General features: G+C 43.4%; 1 protein-coding gene across 1 annotated transcript; it reads right to left on the bottom strand.

The window, feature by feature from the left end:
• Positions 1-641: 641 nt before the first annotated feature.
• LOC103271473 (acidic mammalian chitinase-like) lies at positions 642-13429 on the bottom strand. Its single transcript, XM_021717992.1, has 12 exons — positions 13264-13429; positions 12687-12749; positions 11404-11608; positions 11002-11058; positions 9132-9297; positions 8127-8251; positions 7372-7495; positions 7003-7185; positions 6177-6293; positions 4991-5129; positions 1215-1304; positions 642-739 (listed from the first exon to the last, which is right to left on the bottom strand). Exons 1-12 carry the CDS (start codon positions 13427-13429, stop codon positions 642-644), a joined length of 1533 nt encoding a protein of 510 aa, XP_021573667.1.
• Between the last annotated feature and the right edge of the window lie 7897 nt (positions 13430-21326).

Genomic DNA, 21326 nt, shown 5'->3' with positions numbered 1-21326 from the left:
ATCAAGAATCAAGGACCAGAGCAGAGGAAGAGAAACAGGATATGGCGATATTGTGGAGGCCAAGTTGAAAAAAAAAAAATAGTGAGGAAAAACAAGAGTCTTTATGGGAAATCACATTGGAACACTAAGATAATGATAGAGATGCCTCAGGCTTCTTTTAATCTCATGATTTAATGAATTCTATTATCTTGTCAAGCAGTGTCTATGGCTTGAGATAAGTCAGAATTAACTCTTATCATCCCTCCCCCTACACCTTCCCTTTTCTTTTTTGCATCCACACTTGGGCAGGTTTTCATTGAGGTAAAATTTTTTTTTTTACGTCAGATGCTCATTCTGCTGCCCAGGCTGGAGTGCAATGGCACGATCACAACTCACTCACTGCAGCCTCAAACTCCGAGGCTCAGGCTATCAGTCCACTTCAGCTCCCCACCTCACCCCACCGCCCCAAGTAGCTGGGACTACAGGTGCAAGTCACCACACCGAGCTAATTTTTAAAAATTTTCTGTAGAGATGAGAGGTCTTGCTATGCTGCCCTGGCTCGTTTCGAACTCCTGGGCTCAGGCAATCCTTCTGAGAGTGCTGGGATTTCCTCTGTGCTCAGCCTCTGAGGTGATAATTTAGCATTGGCTATTTTTTCTGATTCAAGGTCTAGGCTCCTCCTTTGAAGGATATTGACAGGGGTGATAGAGCATCTTTAACATACGTTCAGAGCTTTTCCCAGGGAAGAGTATTCTCTTTTCTAAAACCAGCACAAATAAACACAAAGAATAACACATGCTGTGCCCTATTTATTTAAAATCTGGACTTGGTTTGAGGGGTTTACAGGATTTTCGGTTTTAATAGAGTAAAACCTATCAGAATCTGATTCAGTAGGGCAGGGCGTCCAATGTGACAGATATATGGATATAATATATGGATGGCATATGGATATAATATATGGATGGATGTAGTTTGACATGCAGCACAAGAGAATCCAGGATTTTACCAACACTTTTAAGGCCAATTGCAACACTTGCAGTTCTGGTCAAAGATCAGACCTTGGGCACAATGGAGGTGGAAGGTCTGGCCTTGCACGCACTGGTAGAACTTGGTGATGTCTTCAGGATCACTATAGATGCCATCTGCTTTCCCAGTACAGAAACCTCCATCTCCTCCACTGCCACCGTCACCGCCGCCTTCTCCACCGCTTCCCCCGTCACCGCCGCCTCCTCCACCACTGCCTCCGCCAATATTGGCACAGAAGCCTTCATTTCTGGGGGTCACTGGCCGGTTATACCAGGGGTTGGTGGCTGGTGGAGTACATTCTAAAAGAACAAAAAGAGCATCACCATAGCCTGTTTTTGTCCATAGAAACAACAAGCTCCAGACATTCTCCCATCTCAGTTCTGTTCTCAAAGAACTTGAGCCCTATGAGGGTTCCAAGTGACTTCTGAGAAGAAAGCTGCAAGGGGACAGATGTCCAGAGCAGGGAGGTAGAAAACAAACGCCACCGGAGTCCTCACAGGATGTCAGCCCTGGGCTTCCACTCTAGTTCCCCTAGAGAGAAAATGAACCCAGCCCCACAGTGATAGGAAAGCACATTATTTTGAGGGATTCATTCATATTTGGTTTTTAGTAGGGAAGATTTATCTGTCAACACTTCTGCCATCTGTAATATGTTTGGATTTTTATTATCTGGTTATGCTTTATTTTTACTTGTTTCCTTTCAACATTGTTCACTTCTTTTCTCTCCCTCCAGTGGTTCAGAAGTTTTATATTTCATTTTACTGGTAGCAGGTGCTCAATCACTATCATAGTCTGCTTCTTACTCACTGGCTGTTTGAGCAAGTCATTTTGTAATCTTTTTTCCAGGCTCTTGCAGTTCTAGAAATCAATGATTCTATGAATTTCCTTAGAGACCTAAGGAACCACTATGTCTTCCACTCTCCTACCCCACTCTGCAACCTGCCCCTGGGATGCTTAATCCTAAGAACATACAGAGCCACGTGAAGGGTGGGGCTTTCTCCATACTGCTGAGACCAATCAACCACTGGAGTCTTCATTCCTTCTCTTCCTTATGACATTCCTCTGGTCCTCTCTACCAGCACCCAGATGACAATCTGTGTGTCTAAGTTAGGAAATGGTGCAGCGAGAGGGAAGTCGTCTAGCTTAGAGATAAATGTCAGTACATACAGGCATAGCTAAGAGATATTGTAGGTTGAGTTACAGACCATTGCAATAAAGCGAATATCACAATAAAGCAGGTCGCACGAATTTTTTGGTTTCCCAGTGCATATAAAAGTTAGTTTTACACTTGCTGTAGTCTGTTAAGTGTGCCTATGCCTATGTGATTATGTCTGAAAACCAGTGTACATACCTTAAATTAAAAATATTTTATTACTAAATAAAATTTTAAAAACTGCTAACAGTCATCTGAGTCTTCAGTGAGTGAGTCATAAACTTTTTGCTGGTGGAGAATTTTGCCCCGATACTGATGTCTGCTGGCTGATGAGAGTGGTGGCTGCTGAAGGCTGGGGTGGCTGTGGCAATTTCTTAAGGCAAGACAACAATGAAGTCTGCTGCATCTACTGATTCTTCCTTTCATGAAAGATTTATCTGCAGCATGTGATGCTGTTTGATAGCATTTTACCCACACTGGAACTTTGGAAATTAAAGTCAATCTTCTCAAACCCTGGCCGGGCTCGGTGGCTCAGCCTGTAATCCTGCGCTTTGGGAGGCCGAGGTGAGTGGATTGCCTGAGCCCACGGGTTCGAGACTCACCTGGGCAACTTGGCGAGACCTCATCTCTACAATAAATCAAAAATCAGCCGGGCATGGTAGCATGCGCCTGTAGTTCCAGCTACTCGGAAGGCTGAGGCGGAAGGATCACTGGAGCCCAGCAGCTCAAGGCTGCGGTGGCCGGGAACGGCCACAGCACTCCAGTCTGGGCGACAGAGTGAGACTCCGACTCAAAAAAAAAAAATCTTCTCAAACCCTGCTGCTGCTGTATCAACCAAGTTTATGTAATATTCTAAATCCTTGGTTGTCATTTCAACAGTGTTAATGGCATCTTCACCATGAGTAGGTTTCATTTCCAGAAATCACCTTCTTACTCATCCATAAGAAGCGACGCCTTACCCATTCAAGTTTTATCATGAGATTGCAGCAATCCAGTCCCATCTTCGGGCTCCACTTCTAATTCTAGTTCTCTTGCTATTGCTGCCACTGAAATTGCTTCCTCCACTGAAGTCTTGAACCCCTCAAAGTCATCTCTAAGGGTTGAATTCAACTTCCTCCAGACTCCTATTAATGTTGATATTTTTACTTCATGCCATAAATCACGAATGTTTTTAATGGCATCAGAATGGTGGAGCCTTTCCAAACGGTTTTCAATTACTTTGCCCCAGATCCATCAGCGGAGTCACTATATGACAGTTATAGCCTTACAAAATGTATTTCTTAAATAATAAGACTGGAAAGTTAAAATTACTCCTTGATCCGTGGGCTACAGAATGGATGTTGTGTTAGTAGTTATAGAAACAAAGTTAATCTCCTTACACCTCTCCGTCAGAGCTCTTAGGTGACCAAGTATATTGTCAATGAGCAGTCATATTTTGAAAGAAATCTTTTTCTTTTTTTCTGAGCAATAGGTCTCAACCATGGGCTTAAAATATTCAGTAAACTATGCTATAAACAGATGTTTGGTCATCCACGCCTTGTTGTTTCATTTATAGACCACAGGCAGAGTAGATTAAGCATCACTCCTAAGGGCTCTAGTATTCTCAAGACTGGTTAATGAGCATTGATTTCAAATCAAAATCATCACCTGCATTAGTTCCTAACAAGAAAGCCAGCCCATCCTTTGAAACTTTGAAGCCAGGCATTGACTTTTCCTCTCTAGCCCTGAAAATCCCAGATGGCATCTTCTTTTAACAGAAGGCTGTTTTATCTACATGGAAAATATGTTATTTAATGTAGCCACTTTCACCAATGATCTTAACTGGATCTTCTGGATCACTTGCTGCAGCTTCTTCATCAGGACTTGCTGCTTGCCCTTGCACGTTTATGTTTTGCTTTCTTGTGTGTTCACTGAAGTAGCACTTTAAATGTCCTTCAAGAACTTTTTCCTTTGCATTCACAACATGGCTAACTGTTTGGTGCAAAGGGCCTATCTTTTGGCCTACCACGCCTTCCTCACTAAGCTTAACTATGTCTAACTCTATATTTAAGGTGAGAAGCATGCAAATATTTCTTTCACTTGAACACTTAGAGCCCATTGTAGGGTTATTAGTCAGCCTAATTTTTATGTCGTTGTGTCTCAGAAACAGGGAGGCCCAAGGAGAGGGAAAGAGATAAGGGGAATGGCCAGTTGGTGGAGTGGTCAGAACACATACAACATTTATCGATTACTTTCACTGTCTTATATGAGCTTGGTTTGTGGCAACCCCAAACAATTACAATGGTAACATCAAAGATCACTGATCATAGATCACCATAACAGATATAATAATAATGAAAACATTTGAAATATTGTAAGATTTATCAAAATGTGGCACAGACACACAAAGTGAGCACGTGCTATTGGGAAAATGTTGGTAGACTTGCTCAGTGCAGGGTTGCCTCAAGCCTTTAATTTGTGAAACAGACAGTATCTGCGAAATGCAATACAGCAAAGTGCAATGAAACAAGGTATGCCTGTATGCCAGGCTGGCTTTTGGGATATCTAGTTCCTGGCCTAAATTTTCCCAAGCAGCAAGGCCCATGTCCAGGGTAGCTAGTCTATCTAAACCTTTGCCCGTGATAGCTAATGAACTTAGCACTGGCCCCTTACTAAAAAGCAGATTCTAAAAATGCGCTTTCTGTAACTGTGTCCCTTTTCTCAGATATGAGACTAGAAGTTCTAGAAATTCTGAGGCTGCCTCCATGCACTCTGGCCCCTCTGCCTTTGCTGTTCTTTTTCAGTTTTCTGCATCCTCTTTAGAACAACATGCTAGACTTGGTAATGACGCACCTGAGGATATGCCCAGGAGTGACCTCAGCTTGCTTATGAGTGGGTATTTGTTCTCATTGCAGAAGGAGCCCGAGAAGTCATCCAGATCAATGGCCCAAACCATGGCCCCACCAAACTTGTGCTCCTTGAGAAAGTCAACCTGTGGACAAAAACGGCAGTCAGAATCAAATGGCACCTATGCAGCAAGCAGACAGCTGCATATGGGGTGACAGATGATATTAGTGAAACACAAGTGGGGCAGGGCCCCGATTTTTCTTTTAAGAAAGGGTACATGCCTGTGGACTCAAGACATAACTGATTAACTCTGCTATATTCTTGTTTTCTTGTCCTATTTAATAAACTCTTGGGGAGTAACATAAAGCTGATATTTATTTAATACTAGTATTAAATACTTGTAGTAGGCTAAACTATATTTTTATATTCAGTACTCAATCTTCACAATACGGGGAACTCAACCAGTCTCAGACTGAGGACTTAGAGCAAGGTATATCTGACTCTAGAGCTTAAATTATTAACCACTACACCATCAGACCCCTTCCCTCCCTCCTCCTTGTCAGACATCTTTATCCTAACTGGGATTCTGCAAAGATGAACTGACAGATTGGTCCAGTGGAAAGAACCTAGACTCTGAGCCAGATCACATATTCAATTGCTGTCTTTCTTTTTCAGTCATGTGACCTTGAACTAGTCACAGTATCTGTGATCCTCAGCTGATACATCTGTAAAATGGAGAGGCTGTTATTTACCTCACTAGGGTGTGTGGAATCTGGTAAGATAATGGTCACAAACTCTTGGTCTATAAGAGTAAAGCATTTAGGTAAAAATGTAAAGAGTTATTTTTATAACTGTCACTGAAGGTGGTGGTCTTAGGCCAGTTTTATAAACAGCCTCATATACTAATAGAGACTCCTACAGGACAAAAATTGGGAAATTTTAATCATGTTAGAATATTCTAGTATATTCCAGTGTATTATGCTATACATTATATATTGCATTATTAAATATTAAGTTATATTTAATCCCATTATTTTTCCTGTCTTGGAGAAAAGTTAAGTAGTATTGAGGTTGAGTTACCCTTTCTCTAGGCCTATTTAAAATCTTGAAACCACAGATTTTAGGAAAATGGTCTTTCGATGGACATAGGATTGGAAGCCAGGACTGTAATTTTTTAAAACAGTGCTCGTACCTTATACTCATAGCTCTTAATGTTGTCATAACCAATCCACTCCGTGTCTTTGTAAGCATATGGAACTTTCTGGTCTTCAATCCAGGCACTCGTGGCTCCACTTAAGAACGGGCAGATCTGTGGCGGGAAGGAAGAAGGCAATGTCAAGCACTTCACAGGTGTATGTCATGGATTAGAGGAGAAAGGACGTAAACAGGAGGAAAAAAATAGGAAGAAATATAAGGAGAATGGAAATGATGACATTATGATACCTACATTAATCTCACACATATTTTGAGAAAGTGATTTTATCTCAGAAAGGGAAGACAAATTTCTATGACACCAGACTACAAACAAGTGTAACCCTAACTAATTCTGTATCTGAAGGTTATTTGGAAGATGGTAAGCATAACTGTGTGTGCTGTGATCATTCTTCCCTCTTGAGTCTTTGGCAAACCCTGTTTATCATTCCCCAAGAAGTCTCAGAATTTTCAGCACAGGATTCTAGTAAGCACAATCAATTCAAGTTGAAAGGAAGATCAAATTGTTTGTTATACCTGGGTGAGACTGCTGAAATCCTTCTCCAGTTGTTTACTTGGGTATAATAGAATTCAGTATTGCTTTGGAGTGGTGAGAAGAATGATGCTATGTGCTTCAAAGTCCAAAAAGGAAATTTAGATTGAAGTGTTTTGTCTTTTTTTCCTAAGTGAAATCATTTCACAGCCATCAAGTCACTTACGCTTGGAGCAATGAGAAGCCAGGGTACAGGACTTAAGAAAGGGTTGGCAGGGATAGTAAAAGAATTTTCCCCAGTACACTTGAAGCCTGAATTAGCAATGCCAGTCACCTCATAGTAAGCCCAGAAGCCAGCCTCACGCGTGTAAGGACCAGCTGACCCTGCTCCAGAGGCTGGGGCACCAACTGAGGTGTCAGAACTGGTGAGCCGGAAGGTTCTCCCGTAGGTAGGGAATCCCATGATGAGCTTCTCTGCTGGGACCCCATTATCTCTCCAGTACTTCATGGCATATTCCTAAAGAAGGCAACAGACATTATTTCATCACCAGTGTTTGTTGGTGAACTGTGTTTGTTGGGGTTCATGAACCAAGTCTAGCTAGCAATTGCTCCCCAAAGAGAAAGCCTTCATACACAACTGAGGTTCTCCCCAATCCCCTCCCCTCCTTCCCTCTGCTTAAGGTTTGAGATTTTTCTTTCTTACACAGTTGAAATAACGTATGTCGCCTTGGTCCTTGGATCCTACATGCAGGGGACTGTTGTGGCCTGTAGTTGTGTCCCAGCCACCGTGGAAATCGTAAGTCATCACGTTGATGAAATCAAGAAGCCTGGAACAAGGGATTTTAAGCCAACAGACTCCTGGGGGCATTTTTTGATAGAAAATTTAAGAGCAAGAAATGCTAGCCGTGGGAATCACATGATGTCAAATAGATATCCGTATGGCCCCACCAATGTGTCTGCCTGGGGGGTATTCTAGGGAGCAAGTTATCTTCTGTGACACACCCACCACCACCACACCACTGGACAGGAAGCCTCTTGTACCTCCTTGACAGAAACTGGAAAAGCCCAGAGCAGAAGGCTAGAAAATGTGGATTGTCAGAGCAAATGACTCGGAAACACATGATTCTAGAGCCATGAGAATCAGGTGAGTAGCTCTTCCGTTGCTTTGTCAATAATAGCTTTCATGATTTTTCATCTTTTTTCAAAAGAAGCTGCTAAGGAAGATGGTTAGTATAAGGATTCTTTGTAGTCTTGAATCTTGTTCCTCTTCTCCCCAAAGCTTACCCCCATAACTACTTAAAGGGGGGCCACCACCTTATCCCAGAGCCATGAATTCCCCAAACCTCTGGCCAATTTTCTCAACATTGCATTTTCTTAACTACTTAGGATAACCTCCACTGAAGAGTTTAGGAACCTCGCTCTAAGATGTGGGGCCCCTGAGAGACCCAGCGCACTTACTTCCCAATCTCTGCAATTTCATATCCCGCATCAATGGTCCCCTTGCCAGCAGATACAGCTGCGGTGATAAGTAGCCTGGAGTTTCCTGTTTCTTTAGCCTCTTCTTCAAAGGCCTCTAGCATTTCCTGAAGAGAGAGTAAGAGTGGATTTGAGTAGCTGTCTTCATTATCTATTTCCTGAATTAAGTACCTCTTGGGCTGCTTTCCAGCTCATAGCAAGTCCTCTTCTAGAAATGGTCCCCAATATACAGAGGTAGGTCTTGGTAAAGTATAACTTGGAACAAAGATATACAAATATTAGCTAGTCTGAGTCACTTTTAATGACAGTACAAAAGAAATAACCCAGGAACTCCTGGTAGCACTGGCCCTCCCTTTTAAAGCTCTAGCCTTTCAAGGTGTGTATACCTGTGCTGAGCTCCTTCTTGCCGCCAGCTTTTTGCTAATGCTGCTACCACTTCCTTAGAACACCCTTCCAACTGTGTATGTGGCTGGCTCTTTTTAATTCTTTATATCACAGTTTAGATATCCCTTCCTTGGAAAATCTTCCCTGACCATCCTATTTGCTTCCATCATAGCTTCTACCACAATTTGCAATTTGATGCTTTTATTTTGGTGTGTATCCTCCAATATACTGTAAGGCCCACAAGAGCAAGGATCATGTTTGTCTTGTTCACTGCTCCACCTACGATGTGAAGTACAGTGCCTGGATCACAGTTGATGCTCAATAAATACTGAATGAATGAATGATGTAATGAATGATTCTTCCTTCCCAATCCAAGGATTTCTCCTTTGTGTTCTTTCAGATATTATATCATTCCACTAAATTCCCTTTTGGCTTACACTAGCCAGATAGTCTGTTTCTATTGCTTGCAACTCCCAAGCACTTTAACCAGGGCACTGTCTGAGGGCAGTGCCCTTTGCTGTTCACAGGAAATGCAGCTCTTACAGAAAACCCACTAAGGCACAAGCTTCTCTACAAGATGTTGTAGAGCTGGTGTTCCCCCACCTTGATCAAGATGGTAAATCGCTGCTTGTCCTCAGGTGGGCTTCCCCGGGAACCTGGATACTCAATGTCCAGGTCAATGCCATCAAATCCATGTTGACGAAGAAAGTCAATGACAGAACAGATGAAAATCTTGCGGTTGGCAGCCGTGGAGACCATGGTGGTGAATCTAGGCAGAGAGCTTGTCTGTATTAACATTAGCAGACCCCAGAAATCCTCCCCACCCCATCTCTGATAGCATTTTGCTTTGAAGTCGGGGTCTCACTCTGTCACCCGAGCTGGAAGGGCTCACTAGAGCTTTAAACTCTTGGGCTCAGGCGATTCTTTTTCCTCTGTCTCTCAAGTAGCTAGAACTACAGGCACATGCCACCACACTTGGCTAACTTTTTGACCTTTTTTTTTTTTTTTTTGTAGAGATGAGGTCTCGCTATGTCACCTAGGCTGATCTTGAACTTCTGGGTGCAAGTCATCCTTCTGCCTTGGCCTCCCAAAGTGCTGGAATTACAGGTGTGAGCTACTGCACTTGGCCTAATAGTAATTTTTGTTAAGTATTTTATAATAACTCCTGCTGGATTTTTACAGTTATGATGAAGAAATTCAAAATGTTAATGTTAAACAATGGAGAAGTGTTTTAATTAAAAATTGTTTTTCTTCAATATATCTATTAAATGGTATTTTTCTATTTATTTATAATATCAAAAGTACATGAACATTCATTAGTGGGATCCTTCAGGGAAAAGTGTTTCAGATATTGTTTTTCTTTAATTCTAAGATGTTTTGTATTCTTACTATTTCCAAGATTAGACTGACTTACAATCTGTATTACTTAACGAAGCACTTTTGACCCCTAAAGATGTACTATTAAGTTTATTCTGAACTCTGTATTTGAAGGTGTTTTATTCTCTAGAATTTAGTCTTTCTGCCATAGTCAGCAATTTTATAGCCTATTAACACATATTTAAACACTCGGTGTTTGTGTTTGTTCCTAGTTATAGTAAGGCTGTGATTAATGTTTCTAATTTAATCTGGTTCTTTTTAAGTGTCAGTATTTAAAAGTAAGTTTCTTTTTTAAAAAAAGTAGAAGTGAAAGTAAACTGACTAGCACAAAGTAAGTAACTTTAAAAGAGGGATAAAAATGCTATTTGGAGTTTTGGTGGGATTAAGCTGCAAAGATTTTCTTATTTATGTGAGTTGAGGATCAAAAAAAAAAAGCTATATCGATGGAGTAGACACTTGACGGAAGAAGTATTGGGCCAATACCATAGGTGAGAATTAACTTGGTAACATATAGGTAACTGTTAGAAAGTTTACTGGCTATTACAGTAAGAATTTTAAAAACTCAACTGCGCCTTATTCTAACATCACATTGCAGCCTCTCGAGAAATCGAAAAGGGAAGAGGAGAGAGGCCCGAGTTACCTTTTATGTCAAATCATTTTGTGCCACCTGATTTTTCAAATTATGGGAATGCATAACTTTCACAATTTGAAATGTAACTTAAACAACTTTCTACATGCAATTCAAGCCTAATGCACCATCTCCTTTTCCACCTAGAGTCCACATGCCTGTGAGGCTGCCGACCCTTTCTCACTGCTCCCCAGCAGCAAAGCCTGGGGCTCTTCCACCTCATCAGCAGACCACAGCTGATGAGACCACCAACCCCCTTCCCTGCCACACGTCATCCTCTTTATTCCTTTGAGTACTTGGCTCTCTCGGCACCACTGTTATCTCTCCATATCTGCGGCAGCCAGTCCGTCCCACCCAGACATCAGCATCTCCTTTGCAGAGGCCAGCCTCTTTTCCCTGTGGAATAATCCATCTACATCTCCTTCTCTGGCATCATCATTCCCACCCCAGCCATGGGAAAGCTCTTACTTCTGAGTGCCAAAGTTCCAGCCGCCAATGGCTAGCAAGTTGACCAGGTCTCCGTTGCTACAAAGAGAAACAAAGAGTCATATTTAAGGGGGATCCCTGTGAACCTGCAGGATGCAGACATTGCACAAGGTGATTCTTCTGGCCCTCATTCCCAACTCCAGGGAATGGGTAAGCTGCCCTAAGATCTCCATGGTAAGCGCTCCTCCCTGGCTGCCCACATTAGTATTTATATCACACTTTACCATAAGTCGGAAATCTGCATGCTCTTTCCAGGAAGAAGCTATATGCAAAAGATGCTGCCTCTCAGAATCTTATGCTAGTTGAGAATGAATTGGAGACTGAACTTGGGTTCTTCATTGTCCCTCCTGTGTCCCACTCTCTGAGGACCCATTTTCGACTGACCGTTCTTTCAGGGCTCGGAACTGAGGATACAGGACATCAATATCATTCCATTCATAGGGAGCAATCTTGTTGTCATTCATGGTGGCAAAGGCATATACCAGGTGTGTGCACAGGCATGGGTCCACGTTCTTAGGGAAGAACTTGGCTGGCTCTGGTCGATACTGAGACCAGTTGGTGAAGTAGCACACCAACTTATAGGCTGAGCCTGAGGGGAGAATACAGCAGTTACTGCAGTGCGAGGACCCACTGTCAGGCTCTCTTCAAGGAAAGAGTAATCTAAGAGTTAGCATGACATATGCCCAGTAGATGCTGTCACATGTCTTTCTTGTGTCTATGTAACACCTTGCTAAACAGTCATGACACTTTTTTCAGTAGAATTGGAGTAAGACCTAAGCATTGTTCATGGACCAAAAAGCTTTGAAAATCAGTTAGAGTCAATGCCTAAAGTAAAACTAGTTTACCTTAATAGAAACAAGTGGTCAGGATAATTATGTTCCTTGAGTACGATGCATCACATCATCAAAAGCATAATTGTCTAAGTTCATGATCAATAAAGTAGCTACCTTCTGTAGATGGTATATGAGGTGACTGGTGCTTTATTTAGGGGCTTTACATGCATTGTTTTGCTTAAATTTTAATTCTCAAAACAACCCTATGAGGGAAACCTTATTATCCTTGTTATTTGATGAGACTCAGAAAAACTGATTTGCTCAGGACTTCAAGGTTAAGATTAATACCAACTCATCAATCCATCTATTCTCCATATTGTGCACCTACTATTTCCAGAAAGTCTTACCCCAAAGCTCATGTGCTTCCCACTCTCCCCTCCTCTGTCCCCCTCTTTTGGCCTCAGCCATGTCTCATCTCCACAGAGGAAAGCCCAGGAATTAGGGGAGAAAAAAGGTGAGGACATTTGAGGGGAAAAAAGACAAAACACAGAGGAGGGAGAGTAATACATAGTAGAGACGGCCCCAGACTTAGCATCAGGACATAGGTTTAAGTCCTGAAGCTGAGTGGTAAGGGACAAGGCACTTCACCTCTCTGCGCCTTAGTTTTCTCTCCTTTAAAGTGAGGAGTTTGAGGTTCGTGATTCGTGCGTTCCCTCCCAGGTCTGATGTTCTGGGATCAAGCAGACAGGATGGAGTCTTGGGGTTCTAGTCCAGCCCTCATCATGGAAGGAGAAGGAAGTGCAGAAAGAGAAGGAAATGTAGAACATGAAGCAAGGAGAAAAAGAGGAAGTTGGATCCTAGGAAGACTGGGCAGGAGGTTGTGGGATTCCTTACCTAATTGCACTTGCAGGAGAACAGCCAAGCCTGAAAAAAACAAACACAAAAAAGTAGGAAATCCTCAGATGGGCTTCCCAGTAGGAATGTGCTGCTACCCAGAACACTTATGAGATATCAAGGCCCCAAGGGCCTCATGGAGTGATCAGTGGCTGCTCTCAGGGCCTCAGGTTATCCCAGGCTTGGAGCTCAAGTCCCTCTGCTCAGAGCCCTGAGCATGCGCAGGACTCATGCAGAATCCTCTCTGGAATAGATGCCCGCCTGCCCTCCCTCCCTTTTCCAGGTTCAGTCCCACGATCCGCGAATGAGGAGCAAAAAGTTTAAGAGACTCACAGGCCCAAAGCAGCATCCTCCCCATGGTGCCTCCACACTGGACGCCTTGCTCAGCCCGTGGCTCAGCCTTATGTAAGGAGGAGACCCCTTTTATCACTGTGAGAGCAGCACAGCTGCCACCTCATGAGCCCAGGTCCCAAGGACATCATGTTCCTATCGCCTCCCATCCCAGATTCACGAGAGCAAGCAACCCCATCCTGCCCAGCAAAACACCCCTTCACCAGTCCATGTCTGAATTGCTCACCACTGGAGACCTTAGTGGGGCGCTGAGGCTGTGTCCCTTTCCTCCGGGGATGTGGAAGCCCAGGGGGAGCATGGAGGACACAGTGCTGGGAACCAGGGTCCCCAGGTCCAGGGCTCAAGGCCGGGATCGCATACAGCAGGTAGAGCTGAGATATTGGAGCGCTCATTTAAAGGATGCAATTTTAGTCCTGCAGTATCAAACCCAGCACTCCAAGCCAGTGCCAGGGCCTTGGAAGGAATCCAGTCCACAGCAATCTCTGCTCATTATGTCCTGCTGAGCCCCTTGTGCTTTTGCTGCCACAGCTCTGGAGAGGAAGGACAGCAGTAGCCTTGGGATGCGGCAGCTGCCCACTCCTCAGTTTTGTTCTCCCTTCTCAACCTAAGACAGGAAGGGAGAAGATGGCTGCTTCCAGAGAGGCATGGCTCTTGTACTCCTGTCCCCTTCTCCTCATCCCAGGAGGGGCTGTGGGAGTAGGGTGCCAGGAACATTGTGACCTACTTTGCTAGAGCCTAACTCCTTAGGGAAAAAACAGACTAGAGTTGCAGGGGAGGGAGGGGTGTGGCTGGGGACAGAGTCAGTGCCATGTGGGAGGCAGGAGTTGCAGGTGTCAGGGCCTGTTTTATCTCACCTTCATACAAGGCCATAGATTTGCCACTGCCAGCAACTGTACCCCTCAGAATTGGGGCTAAGCCAGGTAGATAAGAGTGGGCACAGGTGCAGGGGCAGCTGCCAGCCTTGGCCTGAAAGCAGGTCCTCAGGCTAAACCAAGCACTTCCTCAGTACACTGAGCCCCCTTTCATCCTGCTCAGGAAGGAGGTGGTTCCTATCCCGTGGGTACCATGTTCATCTCCGGCCCCCTGGTACCTGGCACAGAGTAGGCACTTGATAAATGTTGGTTGAATAATTAAATGCCTCAGCTTCAACAGTCTGGCATTGGGCAATCGTCAACCACCAAGCTGTTCCTGACTCTATTAGTTATCTATTGCTGTATGACAAATTACTCCAAAACTTAGTCTCTTAAAACAATAAGCAAGCCGAGCTTGGTGGCTCGGCCTGTAATCCCACGCCTTTGGGAGGCTGAGGTGAGTGGATTGCCTGAGCCCGCGGGTTCGAGACCCGCCTGGGCAGTGAGACCTCATCTCTGCAATAAATCAAAAAATCAGCCGGGCGTGGTAGCGCATACCTGTAATTCCAGCTACTCAGAAGGCTGAGGCGGAAGGATCACCGGAGCCCAGCAGGTCGAGGCTGCGGTGGCCGGGAGCGGCCACTGCACTCCAGTCTGGGCGACAGAGTGAGACTCCAACTCAAAAAAAAAACAAAAAAAAAACAATAACAATAAGCAATATTTATTATCTTGGATAATTTCTGTAATCCAGGAGCAGCTTAGCTAGGTGGTTCTGGCTCAAATTTTCTCAGGAGGTTACAGTTGAGATGTTGGTGGGGCTGTCATTGAAGACTTGGGCGGGGCTTCAGGATCCACCCCTAAGATGACTCATTCACAAGGCACACCGGGAAGATATAGGTACCTCCTGGCCCCAAACAGAAATGGTGAATCACCATGGCAAAGATGCTGGGCTTGGTATCAAATAAATTGTATTTGAATATCTACTCTGTCATTTATTAAAGATGTGACCTTAGCCAAGTTAGTTCACCTCTCCAAGCTTCAGTTTCCTCAAGCATAAAATGTGGATGATAATGCCACAAGGTTGGCAAGTTGGTGCTGGTTGTTGGCAGGAGGGGCTCAGTATTTCAATGGTGGACTTCTCCATAGGGTACAAGAGCGGCAGCTGGCTTCTCCCAGCATAAGCAATCCCAGAAAGAGCATGGTAGAGGTCACAGTCCATCATATCCCCAACTTCCCACTGGTGACGTGGGCCCATCTTATTCAACATGGAAGGGGACTATACCAGGGAATAAATCCTGAGAGGCAAGCATCACTGAAGGCCATTTTGGAAGCTGCCTTCACACTGACACAGCAATTTTCAAATGACTACCGTATGAAAAATTTAAAAATTGATAGACACCATCCTTGCCCTCCAGGAACTCAGAGACTAGTGAGGGAGCTGGGGATATTGTGAGGTGCCTTGGTACCCCAGGGCAGGATTATCTGGCCCTACCTGAGCTGCTTACCAATAACTTCCCAATTCTTTGACACAAGCAACCAGAGTTTTTTTTTTAGTGGGGTTCTCAGATTTTATCCACTTACCCACTGGCCTCCAGGGACACATGCTTGGCACATGGAAAGTGCTCGGTAAATCCTGAGTTTTATTCTTCTTTCTCCAGACCTGATTCCCGCCTCAGGCCCACCCTATAGATAGAGGTCCTGCTGGGTTTGTATGCTGATGGGGCTCCACTCAACTGCTTTGCTGTGCACTGTTCACATCTCTATAACTCAGGTTAGCACTTGCCTGACCACAACCCACGTCTACAGGGCCTCTGCCAATCAAGTTACTCCCAAAGCAGTGGGCCAGTCTGCCTCTTTTAGACAATCGGTGTCCACCTCTTCTTTCTTTCTTCCTTGATGGGTAAAAATATACATTGGCATTCAGAAGGGTGGATAACAAAGTCCAAGATCTTTCTGGGAAAGATCTTAACAAGTATATAAAAATGAATCAAGTATACACTCTTATATACTTATCAAGTCTATAAAACATATATACTTATTTATATACTTATCAAGTATATAAAAATGAATCCTCAAGCCCTCCAAAATTCTCTCACCTCACTACCTGTCTAACATCGAGATATGGTTTTTTTATTCTCTTGAGAAGAAAGCTTTTTTCTCATTTGACAGTAACCTGAAAATTGGCCTAGAAATCTTTCTGATTGCCCGAAGGAGAAACACTGAACTTATCATTCACCTCTTATTTCCATCACTGTCTGAGAGAGTCCCTCAATAGCCTGAACTTCATGAGCCCCGAGTCACCGAAACCCATTGACACATTGGAAAAAGGAAAATAGCACCTCATTTAAGGGAACCCAGTAGCCTGAAGAATAAAAGCAAATACATTTCAATAATATGCAGGTATTTCTGGACTTCAAATTATTTTTCATTAGTAAGTAAATGCATTATGTAAAACATTTTGGCATCTCAGAGGATGAGTCTTCATTACTTTTCCTTTTTGTGGAGTTCCAGCCTTCACTGAGCAAGGCCTGAGGTGGGGGAAGGGAATGAGAAAGAAAGAGATAGAGAAACAGCAGGATTGGGAGGACTCTCTCCCAGGTAGAAAGGAGCGAGAGAGAGCAAATTTATTTTTACCGCATGCCTCTTATATAGGGCAAAAATCACACAAGGGAGGGCAAAACCACGCAAGCAAGATATGTGTTCATGTCTAAACTATGCTTATCTTAACGTCTATGCTAATTTAAAAGCAAGGCAATCCCTTAAGACAGACAGCCTCCGGGCTAGGCATGGTGGGCTGCTCTGCTGTCCATGGAATAGCAACCAAAGGTCAGGGGAAACAAAGGAAATATAGGCTTGGTTCCTTGAACACGAGCCAAGAAACATAAGGACCTTGTCAGTCTATGCTCTGGTTTCCTTCACCTATTTAAAAAAATATTGTCATGACCACATTCACTAATTTTTTTCTTCATGAACCTTATAATCAATTTGTCCAATTAAAACACACGCCCACAACTTTGAGATTTTTCAATACATATAGAGATTAATACGTGAGAGTTGAGGTATTTGTAGTATTGAGTTTTCTTCTCCAAGGACATGATTTATTTTCTGTGGATTGTAAAAGCCACAAAGAAAATAAGTTTGTATTTCTTATTTGCCTCTAGTTCCCAGAGTTTAGTAGAACTCCTGGGAAGAGATAAATACTCAAAAAATACTTGCTAGCCAGGCTCGGTGGCTCAGCCTGTAATCCCACACCTTTGGGAGGCTGAGGTGAGTGGATTGCCTGAGCCCGCGGGTTCGAGACCCGCCTGGGCAGGCGAGATCTCATCTCTACAATAAATCAAAAAATCAGCCAGGCGTGGTAGCGCATGCCTATAATTCTGGCTACTTGGAAGGCTGAGGTGGAAGGATCGCTGGAGCCCAGCAAGTCGAGGCTGCGGTGGCCAGGAGCGGCCACTGCACTCCAGTCTGGGTGACAGAGTGAGACTCCAACTCGAAAAAAAAAGAAAAAAAAATACTTGCTGATTCTTTATCAGGTTTAAGTAAAATGCAAAAAAAGTTGAGAGGATATTGATGTGGCAGAAAGGGGGGTTGGTAGCAGTTAAAGGTATTTCCTTTTGAAAGGCAAGCTGAAAGCTTTAAAGATCCGCCAGGCGCCAGGCAGGTTTTGTTTAAGAAAGGCCAAGTGGTCAGAGACTGGCCATTTCATGGAAATGCAGAAGAGTAACCAACTCACAGACTTATCCAAAACCCCTCTTCTGAAGTTGATGGTTTACAACCCTGCAGTTCCTGAAAACATTTGTTCTTTGAAAAATCTGATTTTGCTGAGTACAACCTTGTAAGATTCCAAAGGAAATATGTAATCACTCAACACGACCCCCTCCCTTACCTAAACAAGGGTATAAGACCCCACTTCTCCCGTTCTGGGGGGCTCGCCTGGAAGCATTAACTCCTCGAGCCCGCTGGGCTGGCCAGCATAATAAAGTGCCACTTCCTATAATAGTCTTGGTGTCATGATCTCTCTGTCTTCCCGCTACATATCTGGTGCATCGGCCAGGAAATGGAGAGTTTGGAGACGGTGTGTTCCACCTCCTTTGTCATCAGGGTGCAACCTCCAGGGCAACGGGAAGGGCAATCTCGCCGGGCTCGCAACAGACCTTTTGATCTGTAGGAGGGAGGCCCCTCCTGGCACACTGAGGCTCAGACCACGAAAGCATAACAGGAACCCAAGAGGCGAGAAACTGCATAAAGACGACCACCTGACAGAAAGGGTAGGAATAAGGGCTTTTGCACAGACCTGCCAATGAATGGCAGAAGGGGAACTTGATCACCTCCCAGAGCCTGCTAGTAATCTCCAGCTTGAAGGAAAGGGCTGAAAGGCAGTGGAAGGAAACACTGTCTGAAGATGAACCTGTAGACTCCTAGGATTAGGACAGAGAGTTGAAGAATGTGCTGTGTGCTTGTGTGTGAGTGAGACGGACGGCGGGAGGGCTCCACATGAAATTCGTCTGCGTTGGGGTGTACCAACCTGCCAATTGCTAAGAGGTGTCTAAGATATCTTCGCGAAAAGTATGACTGGAGGGGGCAAAGCAGATGTTTCCCATACCCTTCATTCTTTTATTTATGTGTGTCTGTCATTTTGAATCTGCTAAAAAGCTGGTTGAGTTATTATGCTTTGTTTGATGGGACATGCGGTCTTTTAAAAACTTGATTGGTGTGTGTTTCTGTATGTCTTTTTATGTCATACATGTTATGCACTGCTAAAATTTCTGCCTTTTGTTGTTAAGGTTGTGGGAAAATTGCCTGCTGTGTATATGAAGTGTTACCGGTTATCTTAAATTCTTTCCGGGGACCACGCCCCCTCCCTTCCTTAGCCTGTGTTCTCCTTCATAAATTCTGAAGGAGCTCATTCTAATCCACCTGTAAAGAAACATAGAAATGTCTCTTATATGCTACTTAGTTTTTGCTAACTCAGTGCAAGTTAATGCTAGCCTTGGAGAAAATAATTTTGTAATCTTTCTCTGGTAACTAAGGCACTGAATAGGCTGTTCCTGTTTTCAAATGCTAAAAGCCAGGTTTAGTTCAAAGTAAGTCTGTTTCTAAAGGTTTAGGTCTTGCCTAAGATCATAATCAACTGCTTGTCCCTGTAAAACTGTTGTGAAGTCTCTTAGAGTCGTGTAACGTATGCTAAGTCCCTACTTTATATTGTAATGCTAAATAACACTAATGCTTACTTTTTGGCTATGCCTGACCAGCACACCTCTTACAAGACTGGTAAAGCTTTAAATGCTGAATACTTTGCAGGACTTAATAAGGCATGGGAACTGGCCATTCCCACCTGATTAAATCACCTTGTAAGCTGGATACTTCACCTAAGGGACAGGTCAAGTACTAGGCACACTGTGGCGCATAGAGTGATACCTAATCACTTTCATTTAATTGTCCACATCTTCGACTAAGTCTACTGTTTAGTAATTAATGAGGATTTTTGACTATTTTGCCTGTTCATAATTAGGAATAAGTAGGAACAAATCATTTTACATCTACGTGGTCTGTGCACTCTAAAAGGTTTTGTACCAGGCCATATTGTAGACATCATTGGAAAGTCGTGGAGAAAAAAAGAAAGAAAGAAAGAAAGAAAAAAAATAGGTGGCTTCAAGGAAGGTTGAGAACACTCAGCCTGGAAGAAGCCATCAGGGTTCTAGGGATTCCTAGCATTGCTGTTTATAGCTTTATTGAGTTATTTGCTTGTTTTGAAATTCTCCTTTGAGAAATAAATTGCAAGTGTTCAGAGCAAATTCTGGGTTTTCAAGAAACATGACCAAGAGAGTGTGTAGTGGTCTGTGTCCTCAGATACTCCAATAGGACAGATTTTGAATGATTGGAGCAAATTAAAATTACATGGTTTAATAATAATAAATGCAGCCGGGCTAGGTGACTCAGCCTGTAATCCCACTCCTTGGGAGGCTGAGGTGAGTGGATTGCCTGAGTCCACGGGTTCGAGACCCGCCTGGGCAACTTGGCAAGACCTCATCTCTACAATAAATCAAAAACTAGCCGGGTATGGTAGCGTGCACCTGTAGTTCCAGCTCCTTGGAAGGCTGAAGCGGAAGGATCGCTGGAGCCCAGCAGGTCAAGGCTGCAGTGGCCAGGAGCGGCCACTGCACTCCAGTCTGGGCGACAGAGTGAGACTCCTACTCAAAAATAAATAAATAAAATAAATAAATAAATGCATTATTGAAAATCAAATTTGAACTCACTACAAGTTAGCAAATAATAAGATTTGGAAAAGAACAAAACTATCTGGCAATTAAATTCACTTTGTAGACCTAAGGGGGGAAAAATGGTCAAAAGTTCTGTATGCAGAGGCATTTTAAAAATTTATTTCACTACTTTGCAAACAAGATGATATGCTATAGAATACTAAGTACCAAACCCCAGAGGCTTGACTCAGGACTATGAATACCAAACTCCCAATTATAGAAAGTCTCTGACGTTCTTAGAAACTGAAACATTAAGGAAAAAAAGGGAGAAGAACTCCAAAATGAGCACCAGCCAGAGAAAAGGTAAACAGACCTATTGGCAGTTGCCACCAAAGGCAAAGCTCCAGCCACCCAAAAGAGGCCTGATAAGGATAAACCTGCTAAGGGGGATGGTATCAGCTGCTATGAATGCGGTCAATCTGGGCACCTAAAGCACAATTGTTCTTAATGGCCTAAGTCCCCAGGACCTTGTCCAACATCTGGATTAAAAAGCCACTGAAAGAGATGGTGTGGCCTCTCCCGAAGGGGGGTGGGAACACCTAGCTTGGTGATGGTGGCTGTTGATTAAAGGGGGAGGGGCACGGCCCAGTGCAGTGCTTTGTTTGCCATCAAGCCAGAGAATCCTTGGGTCTATATGAATGTGGCTGGGGTCCAAATTAATTTTTAATTAATACTGAGGCTAAGTTTCTAGCCCTTGTGCTCATACTGAACTTCTTTCTCCTAAAACTTGCTGTCTAGTGGGAGTTAAAGGTGTTCCAAAAGTTAAATGTTTCACCTAACAGTTACTAAAAGGTGAATTCAAATTATAACTATAAAAGGTTATCTATAAATAAATAAAAAGCAAAGGAAAAGAATTAACGTAAAATAGAAAGGAATTGGGATTTAAGTTGGTCATTAGCTGTTGTGTATGCATAAGTTTTAAAAGTTATTGGTTATTAGAATATTATGATATTAGAATTGTTTTGTTGCTTTTGAGGAATATTAACCAAGCATGAGGAACAGTGAGGTAATTTTGGGATCCTCCTTCCTCATGCCTGAGGAAACACCTGGTGGGTGGCGGACGCCCCTTACCCACCTGGCTTTGTGTTCACATGAAAGTCTTGTGATTTAACCTGTGAAACTTCACGATAAAAGACTTATGGTTCATCCCATTAATTGGTTTCTGCACTAAAAAAAAA

The sequence above is a fragment of the Carlito syrichta genome, unplaced genomic scaffold, assembly GCF_000164805.1.
Source record: "Carlito syrichta isolate Samal-C Ts95f unplaced genomic scaffold, Tarsius_syrichta-2.0.1 Scaffold311678, whole genome shotgun sequence".
Taxonomy (NCBI): Eukaryota; Metazoa; Chordata; class Mammalia; order Primates; family Tarsiidae; genus Carlito; species Carlito syrichta.
This window is presented reverse-complemented; position numbering and strand designations above follow the sequence as displayed.